The following is a 12,882-nucleotide window of genomic DNA, read 5'->3' as shown; positions in this document are numbered from 1 at the left end:
TACTTGCTAATTATTCTTAGAGTATGAGCATCCTGCAGTTCAAAATTGGGCTCGACATAAGAAGAGCGCAGTTATTGCAGCAGGACTTAACAAGCATTGCTCTCTTATTCCCTATTATATTTTTGATCTAATTCGGAAGAGTACAAATACTGTTGAACAAACACATAATAAGTCTAATCGCTGTGGAAAGCACTTGACACTATTACAAGCAATTCTGGAGTCAGTTTTCAACAAGCTATCTAATATTTTTTAAGTGCTTGCTAACTGCTTACAATATATGCATAGGTCATAGAAGCTAGATATACAAGACATTCAACAGAATCGAGCTTATATCTCCTACGGTCTTCGGCGTCGATATGCAACTCAAACCCTCGAAACTAGGTTTCTTAATAATATGGCTCGGTCTGGTACGTCTTTACTTTAAGTACTTATCAATCACTTATAAAGCAGTTTGCAAGTACTTATATAGAAATCTTCTATAGAACTAGCTCGGCAAGAGGATGAATCTAATTCTTCTGAGAATATTCATGATCAAGATTATATATTCTTTCCATCTTCCAGCAGTGGAAGGCCGCTACAAAGAACTCCAAGTCAAAGAGGTAGTCGGAGAGGCAGTCAAAGCCAGCGAGGCAGTTCCCGGGCAAGATCAAGGTACGATTCTTATTAAGTGCTTAGCAACTACCTATTAAGTACTTACCCCTACTTTTCTAGTACCTTTCAAGCCAGTCTTCAAAGAGTTGCTACAGCTAATTTACGCGACCAATCTCAGAATACTGAGCTTCAGAAATTAGAAGAGGAGTTAAAGATTCAAAGTATTAAAGCTGAATTACTTGCGAAGCAGATTGAAATTAGAAAGAAAGAGCGAGAATTACGCGAGTTAGAGTTAGAAAATGAAAAGTAGTTTGAAACTCCAATCACTTCTCAAGTACTTAAGAAGCAGTTATCGACTACAGGTTTCAGTAGTCAAAATATATATAGTCGACCGTATATTCTCTATGCATCTCTACCAACCTGTCAAATGTGCTATTGACCTAGTAGAATTACCTATTTAACTACTTATTAAGTGCTTTTGAAGTACTTTATAAGTACCTTACTTTAATTAGTTAAGGGTTGTTTCACTCCTTTGTAGGCTCCCTTTTATCCTTCAGAACGAAGTACTTAGATTTAATGGTAAAGGTATTGAAAACAAAAAAGCGGTAAGATAAATACAGGCGTAAATTCAACGTGGAATTTGGGGCACGGGCCAAATTCTACCCGCCTTCATGCCTGAGGCAGACTAGTGCGTCGATGCCAGCTTTTAGCGCGTCGAACCCAACTACTTTCTGAAAAGTTGACCTCAGGTCATCTGCAACCACGTTTCTCATACTACAGCTGCAGAGGTTCTAGAGATGCAGCAGCCCAGTGTGGGTCAGCTGACTGACTAACTACGTGCAGCCTAGCGCCGCAAGCCATACCATCACTCCAACATATGATGGCACGATGAGCTTTTATAACGTTCTTTCGACATATTATCTTCACATCGGAGTACTTTCCTCCGACGAGTATGTCTTCTATGGATGTCGACATTCTTTTTTGCTTGGCTAACCGCGAAGCAAAGTTGCGAACCATGATAGCAATGAGGAAACCAACAATGCATGAGCGGAATCTAAAGCAGCATATGATTGTTGTTTGGGAGACCCTTTCACGGCTGCCGGGGAAACGTTACACTGTTGTTTGCTGTACGTAAGCCATCCTTGCTACTTCAACTGAAATAGCGGCGTAGAGACTCGCAGCGCGGTCAAAGCAGTCCAACCCGATTTATCCCGTGGTGTGTGACAGGTTTATAAAGAACTGTTTCGCTGGCAACTACGCGACCGAGGCAGCTTATAGGTTATCTATATGTAGGCGCTTCTCGAATGTCTATCAGATCAAGAAACCGTGGTCGTTTTGACCTTTCTATGACACAATGACAAGGAATGTTCAAGACCAAGAATGTCTCACTGTCTTGCAAGCGCACTATTGAACCTTTCCTCTCGAATCGACCGGCCAAATTTCCACAACCACGCCACCGCGATGGACGTAATAAAAATCATGCAGATTCACCGTCGGATCGATATGGCTTGGGACCATTTCCACACGGTCTCCCACCAAAAGATCTGGCGTGCCAACCTCCCAGGTCAAGGAGCCATGCTCATCACCCAAAACCCCATACTCATACCGAGGATCTTTGCACTCCGCCAATCCGCTATCCGTGGTCAATGACTTCAGCCCGCTATCAATCGTCACAGCCCGTGGTCCCTGTTTGCTGACGACGGTCGAGAGAATGGTCAGACTGTTCGAGTAAAATCGCCCTACGGCGTTTCGGTAATCCGTATCCATGAAGATGAACGACCCTGGCTGTAACTCCGTCACGCCCTGCACGGTGGCGCAGAACTCAGCCGTACCTGTTCCACCGGTCGTGACCACCTCGATATTATGACCTGCCTTGCGTAGCGCGTCCGCCGTGCTAGTCAGAATAGCCATTGATTCGAGACACTGCGTTTTCCGATCCTCCTTGTCGTGCAAATGCTGCAGATGCCCTTCATAACCTTGCACGCCGATCAGGTTCAAATGTTTCAAGCCGCTCACATGTCGCGCCAGAGCCAGAGCCGCATCTCCCGGCTTCACGCCCGTCCGGTGCAGTCCGACGTCCAAATCGATAAGCACCATGATGGGGTCGTCGATGGCCGAACTCGCCAAGGCTTCGTTGATCGCGGTCGCGCCGACTTCGCTATCCACCACGATGCGAATTGATCGGTGCTTGCGAAACAACTCCACCAGCCTCTTCACCTTCGCCGCACCGACTATCTCGCAGGTGATTAGGAGGTCGTCGAACCCGGCCGCGGCAATCGCTTCTGCTTCGCTCACTTTCGCGACGCAGCCTCCTTTTGCACCCGCCTGGGCCATCTTCTTGGCCACTATGGCGCTCTTGCTTGTTTTCAGGTGCGGGCGAATGTTTAGGCCCGTGGGAAGAAGTTGGCCCATGAGTTTCTTGAGGTTGGCTTCGGCGAGGTCGAGATCCACGATCATGGATGGTGTGTCGAGATCCTCGACCCGGGTGCCGACTGTAGGGGAATACATGTTGGGTGGTGCTGCGATGTTGGAGGCCAGAATTTGGGTATAAGTTGAGGAAATTGTGTGTTCTGCGGGGTGTGAGTCCGGTACCCAAACCAGGGGCTCTGTTCGCTATTTATGGGACCAAATCAAGGGGTGACTGACAGGATCAACAATGTCCCTTCATACCGTTGCATGCAGATTATGGGGTCCAGCCCCCGCACTAAACGTGTTCCGTGATCTCACTCACTGATAAGTCCAGGTGCAACTTCCCCTCTCCCCCACACTAACTGACCTCGTTTATCAGTTACGTTGTATCCCGTGATGGGACCGCGCGGGGGTTGACTAAGCAGGCATCATGATAACTAACTAACAGAAAGATTGATACAATGATAGCTGGGATCGACAGATTTAGATAGATTGATTTAAAGAAGGCGATAATGATTGCTCGGTGAATACGACCCACTCTACCAAACGTGGCAGTCAGTTATGCTGCAGTGCCGACATTGCCTCCCATGTCGGTAACAGAGACGCAAACCTGGCTGCAATCTGTGGTGAACACGTCCTCCGCGAAGAGGAAGGAATTGAAACGTTAGAGTTGCGATTTCCGGCATTCGCTTCAACTTCGCACCGGGAATCTTTTGTGCTGTAGCTTCGCTTATTTCCAGAGTATTACTCCAATCATACTCACCGGTGAGGAAATAGATGGGACATTTCCTTGTGTTGATCTTCTCAACCCGACCACGGTCATCCCAGCCGTTGAAAAAGAAGTCCAGATCACCGTGATAGATGCCGTACGCTTGGGCGCTGTACGTATGCCATAAGAGTTTCCGGTTTTCTGCGGGGGCTGTCAGGTACATCATCTGGATGGAAATTTAGTCATTCTGGTTGCACAAAAGGAATTAATCATGAGGGTGCCCATACTCCATATACCCACTTAGTCAATCCCTTCCAGAAAGCCCAATGAGCCATTTCCGACAATAAAATGGCTCTCGGGAAAGTCTGATGGCATTCAAACATGGTCCCAATGAACATGAGACAAAATAATAAAGTTAATCTCAGAGACTAAAAGCTGTCCGTTTGAGAGGGACTCGATAATGTCTAGATATCTGCCAAGAGGCTTCCTTGCCAGAGTATGCTGCCTGATATTCTCCTGGTAAAGCCCGGGGTCTCGGCGTATTCCCAGTCAAAAACGAAACGTGTGACTTTGCCTGTCGTCTCTGACCGGTGCTGGATCAAGAACGACAAGGACAGGACACTCTTTCTTTCATTGATATCATCGATATTCGCAATAAATTGCTTCGTGGGAAGGGTTAATTGACCCGCCCGAAGAGCGTGAACTCAAACAATGCAAACTAGTTTCGTCATGGTAGAGAGCAGGGTGAAGGGCAGAAGAAAGTAGAAGGCTTTCTAGATGTAGACAAGTTATTGAGGAGGCTAACTAGTGAGCTGATTATGCATGGTCGCCATTTGAGAAAATAATAGTGATTATCATTTCCCCAACAGATGAGACGTCTTCAATACTCTTCATGTTTCCCTGGGGTATCCCACTCGCGCTCTTGGACCCTCCGAACCCCGCTCCCAGATTCTCCATGTCGGCTAGATGAAAGGCTACCATGGTGACAGTCATACGCAAGTATAGCCGAGGCCAGCCATATGTGAAGAGACGTTAGAAATCCAAAGATAATCAATAGCTGTACCATCATGATCGAAAGTTGAGTTTTACGGCTACACTAGGTCTTGAGGCTTCTTGTCTCGTGGGAAGTTCAATTCCAAACCATACTATCTATTCCATCGCAAGTGGTCATTCATCGGCAATTTATCTCTTGTATTCCCCGTTCTCGATCATTTCCGTAATAGTTTTCTCGGTAATTTTGGTAGCTTCAATACCAGCAGGAGCTCCGCAGTAAATGGTGGCCTGCAATACCGCTTCTCTGATCTCTTTCTCGGTAAGACCGTTGTTGATGGCACCGCGGGTGTGAACAGCCAATTCCAGCCACGCCTTCAAGGCAATCAACATACCAAGATCTAGGGTTAAAATGTCGGGTTGGTGCTCGGGCTGGCATACTCAACAGGCTACGCTGCTTTCTCTCGAGTCCAGATTTGGTCCATATGTGACCCCAGCACCATTCCGTGACGAGTTCCTGGCCAGGGCGAGCAAAATCACTGGACCCGTTGGCCAAAGATCGATCCACGTACGCATCTCCCACGACTGCTCGGCGGACCTTGAGACCCTCCTGAAAAAGAATCTCGTGAAGGGGCCTGAGCTCGATGTTATCAGCCATGATAGTAGGAATCGGGATTGTAGAGTTTTTAATTGAGACGAGAAATGAAGTACTTGCGAGTGATCAGAAATATAGAAGGGAACTAGAAGGGATTTATTACAAATAGACCTCTTATTTGAATTGAGCTTCGCGGGGCCCGCCATTGGGCTTTCTATCAGATGCCATGTGTATCTAGCCCCGAGAAGTCCGCCCATCCCCTCATTGTATGCAGAAATTGGGAACGAGGACAATAGTCATAGAGACAAGATCGTCATCCAAAAACTGCTACCAGGTCCAATTGGTCGAGCTGGGTCCACTTCTACCGGCAGATGAGATCCCCCAATCTCCACCAAGATTCTCCTCACATTTCCCCAATCCCCAACCCCAACTCGGTGGATCATACAATAGCCATAATTCTACTCCGGTCATTCTTGCTATACACCCTGATAGTGTATGTGACGCCAGCATGCTGGCTATAAATTCACATTTCCTAGATTAGTCAAGTGATGGTAGTGGCTTTCCTAATGGCCATTTTTGAACTCTTGGTTCTTCAACTCTTTCTTGACTACTGGGCTTTCTAACTGAACATTCAGAGTTTTACACTTTTACCACGATGTCGTCTCTACCATTTACAGTACGTATCCAAGGTGCTCCAAATTATGAAGCATCGCGCTTGCAATCTTCTCGATGTATGAGATTTAGGATAACTAAAGCTTGTGATACAGTTGAACAACACTTCTCTCTTCCGCACGCAGACGTATCGCCATGGCGAATGGATCGAAGCAAAGTCGAAGGAGCGCTTTGATGTGGAAGATATACTTCTATTCATCAACAATTATCGGTTGGCAATGTGCTGACTGCCTTGTTTCACAGACCCGGGAAATGGAAAGATCTTCACCAGCTGCCCTGATCTTGCAGCAGAGGATGTGATCCAATCTTCCCAGGTTGGGTTCGAAAGATACCGGACTTTGAATCCCCGCACCCGAGCTCAATTGATTCTCAAATGGCACCAGCTTATTCTTGATAACCGCGACGATATTGCTAAAATCCTGACATATGAGACCGGAAAACCACTGTTTGAATCCTAAGGGGAGATTGATTACGCGACTGGATTTACCTGGTGGTTTGCCGGTGAAGCTGAACGCGTTCGGGGAGAAGTGAGTACGCCAGCTGCACCTAATCGCCGCGTGGTGGTTGTGAAGCAGCCCATCGGGTTGTGTGATGCACTCGTGCCCTGGGATTTTCCCATTGCGTGAGTCCATCTGAGCACCTGAACTGTAATGCGCACTTACTAAAGCAAATTCTTTGGAAGCATCATTCTCCGTAAGGTCGGAGCGGCCCTCGCTGCGGGGTGTACGATGATAGCAAAGCCTTCCCCAGAAACCCTTTTGACCACACTTGCATTGGGATATCTTGCAGAGCAAGCGGGTTTCGACAAGGGTGTTTTTAATGTGGTCACCACTTCGAATAAAAACACCCCTTCGCTATCAGAAGCCTTACGCAAACATGAATTGGTCCACAAGGTCTCCTTTACTGGTTCAACTCGTGTAGGCAGTATTATCGCAGGCCACTGTGCTGTCAGTCTCAAGAAGGTTACTATTGAACTTGGTGGTTTGTCCATTCATCGTTTTCGATGACGCTAGTCAAGACCAAGCTCTCAACCAACTTACCACTTTCAAATGGCGGCATGCTAGCTAGGCCTATGTCATGGCTAATAGTATCTATGTCCAAGAAGGCATATATGAAGAGTTTCTGGCTAAACTAGTAGCCCATGCCAAAACACTCCGTGTCGGCCACGGAACTGAAGACTGTTAATATGGGGCCGCTTACCACGTCCCGCGGTGTTGATAAAGCTATTAACCAAGTGAAAGATGCCGTGGAAAGGGGTGCAACTGTTTTATGTGGTGGCAAGCCTGGAAACAGAGCTGGCTATTTCTTCGAGCAAACTATCTTGCGCGACATGAACTTTTCAATGGCGATCACGAACGAGTAAAGTTTCGCTCCACTTGCTGCTCTTTACAGATTCAAAACCGAAGACGAGGTCGTCAAGCTGGCTAATGATACTGAAATGGGCCTTGCGAGCTATGTTTTTACCAAGTCTATTGATCGATGCTGGCGAATGATGGACCGTTTGGAAGCAGGAATGGTCGGGGTCAATACTGGAAACTCTTCTGCCGCTGAATCTCCTTTCGGCGGGATGAAGATGTCAGGTAACGGAAAGGAATCTGGCAAGAACGTCGCTGTTGCAGAGTACCTTGTCTCTAAAACATGTACTTTGACCCTTGAGCGCTGAGACTCTACTATTGCTGAGTGGAAGCGTCTAGACTGAGATATCCAGAGATAATGCCATTGTCAAGACTTTTCATTGGGCTGAGCATAGAGCACCAGAGATACGATGTAATCTTTTTACGATTTCCGTTAAGCTTAAATTTCGTTGGCCTCTGTAGACGTAATACAGTTCAAGTGAACAATAGAATATAGGCGGTTGTGCTCAAGATTTGAAGGCATGTAATTAAATTGATATGCCTAGTAAGACCGAATTCCAGGGCCAGTCACTAAACTCGATTGATGATGAGAGGCTAATTCACCCACGAATGGTGTGAGAGAACACGTTGGGGAAGACCGAGAGAATTTTGAAAAAGGTTCTGCTTCGCACAAAGTCTGTTCAGCATTTGAGAAGGCCTCCATTGCGTTTTTCCTTGAGTCAAAAAAAAAAAAAAAGGATGAACATTCCGTTTGTCACAGTACAGTACAAATCAACACAAGATACCTAGCTCAATAGGTGAGCAGACCACCTCGCGTGGGCGAGGATTAACCGCGTAAGCCGTAATTAATTGAATGAGGGGAATTGTGTTCATTTGTTTGGAATGTACTGTACATATGAGCGCCCGAAACAAAGATAAAATAATTTACTGAGCCGGATCCAACGCCTTCGCAAAAGTCGCCAACGTATGCTCCCAGATCTTCGCCGGGAACTGCTTCTCGCGATACCCATCCATGACCTTCCGATTCGTGGCATCACCCCCATCATAATTCAAGATATACGAGCCGCCGCCCACGCTGCCCGTTGACGACTTGGAAATACCCACCCCATCGACAAGAGGCACGCCAGTACTCGTCTGACCATCCGTCTTCGCCGCCGGATACGCCGCTGACGTCGCCATATAGAGATTCCGCTGCCCGCTCTCCTTAGGCGTCATCGAGATTGGCGTCGACAAGAGCCCCATAATCGAGCCGGCCAGGCTCCCAAACGTGCTGCTCATTAGCGGCGTGCGCACGACGCCGGGGAACATGTGAATGAAGCTGACGGAGGGGTTCTGAGCAGCGAGGTGTTCAACAGCGAGCGAGTTCATAGTCGACGCGTAGGTGAGAGAATTCAGGAATGTCCACTTCTTTTGCAGATCGAGGTTGTCTTCCGAGATAGTGCCTTCTTGTCCGCCGCCAAGGACGGAGATCACGCGGGCCGGTCCCTTCGAGGCGCGGAGGAGAGGAAGTAGGTTGTATATGAAGCGCATACGTGAGTAGAAGCGGAGAGCGTGATTGTTTTCGAGGCCTTCGGGTGTATCTATCGCAATTAATTTTTGTTAGCACGATTAAGTATCTAGGGGTGAAAAGGGAAGGGACAGGAAGTAACTACCATTCTTTGAAAATCCCATATATCCTGTACTCATAAAGAGCAGGTCGATTGATTCTTCCTTCTCCTTGATCTCGGCGCAAGCCTTGTCAACGTTCTTGAGTAGCGACACGTCGGATTTGATGAAATGAAAAGATCCCTCGGGATTCGCGGCCTTCAGTTCATCCAAGATCTTGGAACCGGTAGCCTCGTTACGTCCGATGAGATGAATTGTCGGCTTCTTGACCGTGTTGGCGAGTTCCTTTGCTGTTCCTTCACCGATGCCGCTGGTCGCGCCTACAAAGACAGCTACCAGCTCGGGTCTCTGAGAGTTGATAGCGGCATTGGAGGCGCGGACTTGGTCGAGTTTGGCCATTGTAGGAATCGGCCTGGAATAAAGAGTATATATAGAGATGTGCGACACAGTTTGTAAATGATAGAAGAGGAGATTGTGTTTGATGGCAGCCAAAATCAAACGAGGCTCTGTACATGTTAAATAGAGATCCAAGGCGGATGACGGCATCGCTCGGATGTCCCCACTCGGGCCCGGGTCCCTCGCTGCACGTGACTTTTGGCTCTCGGATCTGGACGGCCGCTGCGGAACCCGGAGGCCGTCCTGCCGGTTTCTGCACGTGACCTGGACGCGCTCCTCCGATCCATCGAAGAGTGTTATGGACATCTCCTGTCACATCTCCGACCCGTCCACTGGAAAGAGTACGCCTTGGAATAAGCAATCACCCAGGCGCTCACCGCGTTGCTTCATGGAAAGCTCTTCCACTCATACTATCTAGCCTACGATACGAGCCTGCAAATATAAATGTTAATCCGCCAAGCATTTGGTGCTTGTTTACCTCGTATGCGATCAAAAACATTCCTTCTTTTCTAGACTAGCAGGCAAGGCAACTGTTGTCTCGGATCACAGGAGACTATAGTGATCTGGCTAGACAGTGTGTCTCATTCCACTAGAGCCTCTAGCGAGTGCGTACCTGATGTTTTCTAGGTTCCATCGATTCAGTCTTCAGTCTGAAAAGTGATGGGTGCGTCGCAATGATCCCTATCTTCTATTGAAAATATATTGACAAAAAGGCGCAAGTGGCTGGGAACACTCGAATCAACGGCGGTCATACATGATGACAGCCCCCACAGTCGCGGTGGACAGTCATTCCGTCCGGGACCCACTTCCTCAATGCCGCAGCCAAACAGACCCTCAAGATCGGCATCCTTAATAAATTAAGGGTCACTGTCGTCCTTGTCGCCAGCCCTTGGACGGTTTATCGTTTGACAAAGCGACATTTTACTTTTCGGGATTGACTACACCAGAACTTTGATTATCCTCGTCACTCAACTCCAATTGTCACTGATAGCTCAGTTCTATGGCCTCCCAAAGATGCTAAGTAAAATGTGCACGAGAAATTCATGTGAATTCTTGTCACTGCAGGGTATGACTCTACTCAGTACTTAGATTCGAGAAGATTCTAGTCTAGGGCCAGACCAGTGTACGCAATCTAGAGGATTATGGTGCAGATCACCATTGAAGACAGAACATTCCAACGAAAAGGCCTAGATCAGCCGTCCAACAGGCGAGGGCCCTCATTAGAGCCCTAGCAGAGGCATTCAAGTGGCCTGGATCACAGTCTACCCCTCGATGCTGCAGGTTGTAGCTCTCATTGACCGGATACAATCCACTCTATCCACATACGGAGCAGTCACTACCACCGAAACGCTCGCTACCCACGGGCTATGACCCGCAAAGAGTAACTTCTTCTACAGGTAAGTTTGATCTAGTGCTGCTGTTGGCCAATGCGATTATTGCCAATCCGGGTCATATAATTCAGACATCCCGTCTTCTTGTCAATTCTCTCCTACAAGCCTATCAGCCAGTCATTCCTTATCCCTTACATCCAACTAATTGATTTTGTCACTCGTTTCAGACCCTAGTCACTCGTTTACGTTCTAATCGGCAAGCAAATTTTGCGTCCACGCTCGTTTACAACTATTACTAATAATTTTATCCCCTCCCCCGCCAGAGTGCGCCTTCTTGACCAGCGCCTGAATGGTGCTTTTGTCTTCCCTTGAGATTCCACCTGCAGCGCCTGCTGCTTGTATGACAACATCGTCAAGGACCGAATCACCACCAATAATATTACCTACCTTCGACCCCAAACCCGCCCCTCAAGTTCATTATGACTTAGAAGCCGGTCCTGAACCTGAATTCCTGTCTCCTGGTCGCCGTTTGACTCCACGTCCAACTTTCCTCGACAGCTACTTCAGTCCTAAGGATGATCATTCCACCTTGAAGCGACAGGGCTCTACCGACCTTGTTCGCTATTTTGTATGTCCTTCCTCTTTCTTCCTTCCGAGTCCAATGAACGTATGTTTAACTGAAGATTCTAGCATGGCCCCCGCGATTTGGATAAACACACTAAATGGCCCGTTTTCTTTCGACTGCATGGTAGTGTGTTGCCAAAACTGATCATCCCGCTTTCGTTCATTGCCATCTGGTCGACAGTCGTGACTTTGGTTTGCAAATACGTCTATGACCGTGAGTTCTTTCGTTTCCTATGCCGCAATATGGTGCTAACTCGGTCCAGTCGGAATCGATAACATCTTGCTTACTGTTACCGGTCTTGTCGTCGGACTGTCTTTGTCCTTCCAAAGTTCAACGGCTTATGAAAGGTATGGCTCTTACATCCTTCAAGCAACACTCATCGAGAATTAAGCGGCTAAGCTTGAATAGATGGGCCGACGGACGAAAATACTGGGCTCTTCTGCATCAATCCTCGCGCATCCTCGCTCGTACTATCTGGATCTGCACCGCCGAGCGAGAAGGCGAAGAAGGGAAAGAAGATGTTCTTGACAAACTGTATGTCTCTATCCTTTCAATAAACATCACTTACTTACTTCGACCTCTCAGGTCCGCGATGAACCTGATCCTTGCGTTCGCCGTTTCCCTCAAGCACAAACTTCGCTTCGAACCCGACATTGGCTACGACGATCTGGCAGGATTGGTTGGCCATCTCGACACCTTTGCCAAAGAAGCGCATGATCGCCAGCGCCTGGTTCCCTCTCAGAAGTCCTTTTGGAAATCAGCGGGCGAGTACCTGTCATTGTCAATCGCCGAGTCCGATCCCCGGAAACATGTCAAACGATCCAAGAAGCCTCTTGGTCATCTTCCGCTGGAGATATTAAACCATCTGTCTGTGTATGTCAATCGGTGGATTGCGAACGACACGCTAAGTTGCGGTGTATACCAGACGCAAGCCAGTATGTATAACAGATCCGGTTACTATGCATACCTTCAAAACTACCTAGAGTCTAACATACCATAGTCAACAGCCTCGCTAGCCTAAGCGAAGTCGTTACCGGCACCGAACGCGTTCTCGACACGCCCCTCCCAACCGCGTACACGATCTCCATCGCCCAAGTCACCTGGATCTACGTCCTTGTTCTTCCATTCCAGCTCTACGACTCCCTCTCATGGGTGACCATCCCCGGATCGATCGGTTTGTTCCTCCTACCCACCCCTAGTCACCTTACATCATTTACACAGACTCTAACCCTAATTTCCAGCGGCCGCATACATCATCCTCGGCCTTTCCGCCATCGGCCGCGAAATCGAGAACCCGTTCGGCGACGACGTCAACGATCTCCCCCTGGACACCTACTGCCGTCGCATCGCCCAAGAAATCGAAACCATCACCGCCATGCCCCCGCCCAGCGTCGACGTCTTCGGTAGCCGTGAAGATAACCTCGTTTTATTTCCTCACAGTACCGCAGGGTATCCGGAGTGGAAGGAACGCAGCTTCCATGATATTCGATCGATTTTGAGGACGAGGGTCATGGCGAATGCAAATTCTCCGTTGAATACCCCAAACGCGTCGACTATCTTTGGTGATAGTCGGCAGTGTTTGAGTCCTGCGGGTGTTTGAGTTT

At 48.0% G+C, this 12,882-nt stretch overlaps 4 protein-coding genes across 4 annotated transcripts; 2 read left to right on the top strand and 2 right to left on the bottom strand.

The window, feature by feature from the left end:
• Positions 1-1,995: 1,995 nt before the first annotated feature.
• Positions 1,996-3,932, bottom strand: KD926_002461 (uncharacterized protein; the record flags this gene model as incomplete). Its single annotated transcript, XM_053094142.1, has 2 exons — positions 1,996-3,161; positions 3,611-3,932. 2 exons carry the CDS (start codon positions 3,930-3,932, stop codon positions 1,996-1,998), a joined length of 1,488 nt encoding a protein of 495 aa, XP_052951065.1.
• Positions 3,933-5,111: 1,179 nt separating this feature from the next.
• Positions 5,112-7,629, top strand: KD926_002460 (Aldehyde/histidinol dehydrogenase; the record flags this gene model as incomplete). Its single annotated transcript, XM_053094141.1, has 6 exons — positions 5,112-5,361; positions 5,930-5,970; positions 6,062-6,177; positions 6,398-6,493; positions 6,634-6,951; positions 7,359-7,629. The coding sequence occupies 6 exons, from the start codon at positions 5,112-5,114 to the stop codon at positions 7,627-7,629; spliced, it is 1,092 nt and encodes a 363-aa protein (XP_052951064.1).
• A 616-nt stretch (positions 7,630-8,245) lies between these two features.
• On the bottom strand, positions 8,246-9,325 carry KD926_002459 (uncharacterized protein; the record flags this gene model as incomplete). The annotated part of the gene is made up of 2 exons (XM_053094140.1): positions 8,246-8,901; positions 9,004-9,325. The coding sequence occupies 2 exons, from the start codon at positions 9,323-9,325 to the stop codon at positions 8,246-8,248; spliced, it is 978 nt and encodes a 325-aa protein (XP_052951063.1).
• Positions 9,326-11,002: 1,677 nt separating this feature from the next.
• On the top strand, positions 11,003-12,878 carry KD926_002458 (bestrophin family protein; the record flags this gene model as incomplete). Its single annotated transcript, XM_053094139.1, has 7 exons — positions 11,003-11,281; positions 11,344-11,491; positions 11,541-11,625; positions 11,687-11,812; positions 11,864-12,213; positions 12,279-12,452; positions 12,520-12,878. The coding sequence occupies 7 exons, from the start codon at positions 11,003-11,005 to the stop codon at positions 12,876-12,878; spliced, it is 1,521 nt and encodes a 506-aa protein (XP_052951062.1).
• Between the last annotated feature and the right edge of the window lie 4 nt (positions 12,879-12,882).

The sequence above is a fragment of the Aspergillus affinis genome, assembly GCF_023601865.1.
Source record: "Aspergillus affinis strain CMG 70 chromosome Unknown NODE_151_length_75407_cov_107_450976, whole genome shotgun sequence".
In the NCBI taxonomy this organism is placed as follows: domain Eukaryota; kingdom Fungi; phylum Ascomycota; class Eurotiomycetes; order Eurotiales; family Aspergillaceae; genus Aspergillus; species Aspergillus affinis.
Note: the sequence above shows the minus strand (reverse complement) of the source record. Positions and strands in the feature narration are given on the sequence as shown.